At 56.9% G+C, this 5,127-nt stretch overlaps 1 protein-coding gene across 1 annotated transcript in view; it reads left to right on the forward strand.

The window, feature by feature from the left end:
• TMEM104 (transmembrane protein 104) overlaps nt 1-5,127 on the forward strand; it is a 40,915-nt gene that overhangs the window by 1,301 nt on the left and 34,487 nt on the right. The window contains exons 3-5 of the mRNA XM_006754638.2: nt 2,096-2,177; nt 2,626-2,722; nt 3,340-3,420. Coding sequence (XP_006754701.1) covers nt 2,096-2,177; nt 2,626-2,722; nt 3,340-3,420 — 260 coding nt within the window. The remainder of the gene's footprint in view (nt 1-2,095; nt 2,178-2,625; nt 2,723-3,339; nt 3,421-5,127) is intronic.

Here is a 5,127-nt window from a genome sequence, read left to right on the forward strand (position 1 = left end):
CACAGCCCTGACCAGCTAAAACGGGGAGACTGGAATGTCTCGCCTGGTTCCTCCCCGGCTGGGGTGCCTCCCCCCATATACATTCTTGAGGAAATACCACCAAGCCACAGGAAGAGAATCTGACAGTTGTTGAAGGTGCCGGGGAATTGGTTTGGAATTTAGAATTTGCTTCAGATAGTTCATGGAGTAGTAAGTGGTAAACATGGCACTCGCGTAGCCGGGTGTTGCCCTCACCTGCCTCGTGCCCGGCAGCACCCAGGAGGCCGGTGCCTCCCAGCCCTCCAGGGTCCTGCTCCCGGAGCCACGTGGGGGATGCAGGCAGGCAGGTCTGACGCCGGTTAGCCAGTGCCCAGGCTGGTGAGGGATTCAGCCTGGAAGCCCTCTCCCCTGGGTAGGAATCCACAGGCTCTAAGAAAGAGGTGGGAGGCACCACCTGCCAACACCCCGGAGAGGTGACACCCCGCGGTCCTTAGATGCTGGTACCCCACTGAGCAGCACTCTCCTTTTTGGTGGGAGACAGGCAGTGAGGAGTAAGATAACAAATAAGTAAACCGCAGAGTCAGTTAGAAGGTGATGTAGTAACAATGAGACAAGCCCCACAACAGTGGGGGAAGGGGGGTGATCACAGTTTCAGGTCGGTGCTCAGGGGTCACGGAGGCGGCATCTAAGCAGATGGCAAGGAGAGTGGAGTGGGAGAATGGAACATGGGTAGTTGAAGCCCACTGAGACCTTGAAGAGGCTCGGGGCGGGTAGGAGAACGCCCGAGTCCTTCAGTCCGTTCATGCATTTTCTTTAGGGCGGTTTGGGGGCCAGCCTTGGTGCTATTGGCTCATAATGACGTACTGTGAGCCTTGGCAGCCAAGAGCCCTAAAAGTCCTTGTCCTTCTGTGACTCTGCTGTCCCCTCTAAAGGCCCTTCAGCACCGGCAGCCGTCTGAGTGGGGAGTGATTATTGGGGGCCCCGGGTAGGGGCCCCCATGCCCCCGCCTTGCTCACCCCATTTATATTTGAACATGATCAATGAGTTGGCTTTGTGCAACCGTGAGAAGCCTCTTCACGCCTTAATTAAGATTGATTTTAGTTTTACTTCCAAAAAGAAGGGAAAATCTAAAGCCTTAAAATGGTCACTTAGGCAGGATAATGAGAAACCGTCCTAGGAGATGCTGAGCTGGCTGCCCGCCCCCAGCCTGGAGTGGATATGGATTTAACTCCTATCGCACCTGCCACCTGACTGCTGGGCTGGGGAGTCTGCCTAGGGCAGTGACAGCCCTCAGAGGGCTCCGGGTCAAGTCCAGCCGCAGAGCCGTGCTGTCTAGGTGGTGGTGGCAGGGACAGAGCCTCCCTCAGATCTGTGGCGGGAAGGCCGCCTCCCCTGTGCCTCCTGCCGTCAGAAGCATCCGTGCGTCCCAGCTGTCGTCTCGGCCTCTCCGGTTTCTTGACGAGGAAGAGAAAGGGTGATTTGTCACTGTAGTCTGACTTCTCAGCAAATGTCTGGTGCCGCCTCCCGGCCTCCCTTTCGATGGAGGCCATAAAAATGCAAGCTTATTTTCATATTAGCCAGGTTATTAGGAAAGTGAAAATATACCACCCCCAAAAGGCGGGCGAGGACAGGTTCCATTATCCTGCCTGTGCTCTGTCATCGGCGTGTGTCATTGGAACTTGACCGTGTGCCTGTGTCCCAGCAAGGAGAGTGGAGGCTGCCTCTGCCCTTCCCGGCACCTTGTGGGCCCGTGAACCTGCCTCCTCCTCCTGACCTAGAGCACCAGGTGGGGTCTGTCCTCCCACCCCTGCCCCCAAAGGCCCCTTTTTGGTGTGCGGTACTGCATGGCCCTGTGTCGCCTCTGCTGTGCGTCCAAAACACTTTTTACATGGGGATGGGACATCAAGGCAAGCACACAAGGCAGCCAGTGTGCACGCACGCACGCGCTTCTGATCAGGCCAAACCCATCGTGAGTGTTTCCCAGGAAACAGCTCCAAGGAGGGACAGGGCTTCGTTCGGCCCAGTCAGGTCTTTGAAATGACTCTTCCTTTTTCTTTGTTCCTCCTCTGACCCTCCTGCCTGCCTTTGGCGATTCACGCGTGGCCTTCCCCTGCAGCTTTGTGACGACGACCTTTGTGGTGGAGGCCATGGCCGCGGCCAACGCGCAGCTCCGCTGGAAGAGGATGGAGAAGCACCAGGTGCGCCCGCTGCCCTTGTCTCCGGGCAGTGCCTCCGTCCGCTTGTGTGCCACTCACTGGCCAGTCCTTCCCTCCCGATGCGTGGAGGACCCGTGTCCACAGCGCTACTGGGGTCCCTTCCCCGAGCAAAAGCTGAGCAGCCACCTAAGCTCACAGACACCTGCAGCCTCTGCTCTTTCCAGTTTGCCTTCGGGTCCCTCCTGCCCGACCTTGACCCAGCTCAGTCCCGCTGAGCTTCTGCACCAGGGCCTGTGCCGTGGCCTTGGACCCGACGTCCGAGTGTGTCTGCGCCTTCTCACGTGACCGAGGGGACGTGTCGAGAGCTTCCCAATCGGATTCCTTCCAGAAAGAAATAACAGAGGAGGCGGGTGCTCCGTTGTCACGGGGTTTCCTGCCGTAACGGACCCCTTTCCTGTGCTTGTTCCCCTCCCTGCGTGCTCCGTCCTAGGAAGACGACGACGACAACTCCTCTGCCGCCTCCGACAGCGACAGTCTGGTCCAGGACAGCTACGAGCGGGCAGAGCAACGGCCCATCCTGTCTGTGCGTAAGTCTTGGGGCTCCTGGCCGTCCTGCACTTCCCTGGGGCCACAGGGTCCCTTTCCCTGCGGGGAGGACGGGGGAGTCTCTGCAGAGACCCCGTGGCCCTTCTCGCCTGCAGGTGGCTCCTGGGAGGCTCCATGGTAGAGTAAGGAGTCCAGGACCCAGGTGTCCCCCTGCAGGCTCCGCACTTAGTGACGCTTGCACCCCAGCTTCCCACCTCGGCTGCCGTTGTGGGAGTAATGAAATGCCTGTCTCAGTGCTGGTGCACAATGGGCATGCCAGTGCATCTAGGGTCTCCGAGTTCTCTCCTTCCTCCCATCCCGCCACACACACACACACACACACACACACACGCACATGCACACACGCACTTGCACTGCACATGCCCGAGAGTCTGATCCCTGCTCTGGCCGAGCAAGGGCTAAGCATCCCCTTCTGACCCCACGACCAGCATCCCTGAGGTCCCTTTCTAGATATTTTGAACCATAAGCATTAGAAAAAGTTTTCTCAAGAGTTTAAAACGCGGGGATTTCATTATTCTGGAGAGTTCTGAGCTCAGTAGCCGCTTCTAGAAGCCAAGTGAACCGACCTCCTTCTCTTCCTTGTCCTCTGGCCCCACAGAGAGACGCAGCTCTCCGAACCTTTTTGAAATCACAGACCGCGTGGAAATGGGACAGATGGCCTCCATGTTCTTCAGTAAAGGTACCCATTACTTCCAAGGTGGCGAGGGAGGGGCAGCTCACACTTCCTACTGACCCGGGCGCTTGGAATGAGGGTCCCGCCTGGACAGTGGGACGGGGCAGGCGACGGGAGGAGCGGATTGCTGACCCGCGCCCAGTGCTCTGAGCAGCCAGCAGCCGAGAGACCTGGGCGGCTTCGGGTGGTTTCCTTGGATTCCTCTTCGGGCATCGGCGCTAGGAACAGAGAGGCAGCTGCTTGCAGGCCGGCTGGTCACGTTGTGCCTCTTGCTTGATTGCCTCTGACTTGTCTCTCTGCTTCTGGACTCTTCTGTGTAGAGGCTTCGCTGCGTGTTCTCTGTCTCTTCCTGGTGGCCAGCAGAGGGCGCTGGGAGCCCGTGCACAGGGCCGCTGTCTGGGATCTGAGCGCCAGAACCTCTCCCCACTCTACCTGCCACTGCACAGCTTGGGATTCCTGCCCTTTCCTTCCCGGACTTGGCTACAAGCTGACAGGACCCAACCGAGCTCGGGTGCTGGCTTGTTGGGTGTTTCACCGAAACACCTTATGCCTCCGTGGCCAATCTTGTTCTTTTGGAAGAGGAGCTATGCAAGAGGGTCGTTTTTTAATGCTCAGACCTGTTTTTCCTTCTTAGAGTCAGACACATCTGACATCCTTGCCTTTGCAGTTCCCCTGGGAGGTTTTCTGCCCCTTTGCCGGAGCCCCTGGCTGCAGCGGGGGCATCGCCACCCGCTCTTTTCCGTTTTGAACGTGGCTGAACTAACTTAGAGCTGGGGTGGGGGTGGGGGTGTAGGAACTGGAAGCTTCTTGCTGCTTTTTAGGACACTGAGTGTTCTCTTCCCCACTGGTGGTGTGATGGGACTGTCTAGTCCAAAAGGTTGTCATCAGCAGCCAAAGGTGGTCCGAGCGTCTGCTCCCGTCCCCCATGCCAGCCTCACAGAGGGTTTCCAGGATTCCTGAAAACCAGATTGGTCGTGTCTGCTCACTTCCGTGTCGATTTGTTCCATTTCTGCCTCTCCCCACCTCACTAGACTAACATAAGAGATCGTAAACATGTCCCCCCAGGAACCATACTTGGTCTCCTTCCAAATGCAAGCTTTTGAAATAAAATGCACATTAGAGCCCGGCCGGTGTGGCTCAGTGATTGATTGCTGACCTATGAACCAAGAGGTCACGGTTCAATTCCTGGTCAGAGCACAAACCCAGGTTGTGGGCTCAATCCCCAGGTTTGGGGGGCGTGCAGGAGGCAGCCAGTTAGTGATTCTCATCCTTGATGTTTCTCTCTCTCCCTCTCTCTCCCTCTCCTTTCCTCTCTGAAATCAATAAAAATAAATTTTTTTAAAAGCACATTGGAGGGCAGACGCTTACCTTTTAAATCTCCTTTCTGATTTGCGTGTTTTGTAGTCCACGCTGATTTCTTAAGAATTCTAGGAACTTGTGGTTTGGTTTTGTCTTCCCTCTCCATGCGCTAGGCTCCTGGTTTACTTCAACTGAATAGCAAGCACATCCGTGTGCGAGCAGCGCCCGCTTAGAGGACGCCTTCTCCGTCATTTCCGGTTTCCACTCAGCACTGCTGCCGTCTGGGCCGGACCACCCTTTGTCAGGGGGCCTGTCCTGTGTGTATCGGGTGCTGAGGAGGGTTTCCAGCAGCACCTCCCAGCTATGACATTGTCACATGTCCCCAGTAGGGGTTGGGGGACAAAATTGCCCCCC

The sequence above is a fragment of the Myotis davidii genome, unplaced genomic scaffold (assembly GCF_000327345.1).
Source record: "Myotis davidii unplaced genomic scaffold, ASM32734v1 scaffold172, whole genome shotgun sequence".
NCBI classification, from domain to species: Eukaryota; Metazoa; Chordata; class Mammalia; order Chiroptera; family Vespertilionidae; genus Myotis; species Myotis davidii.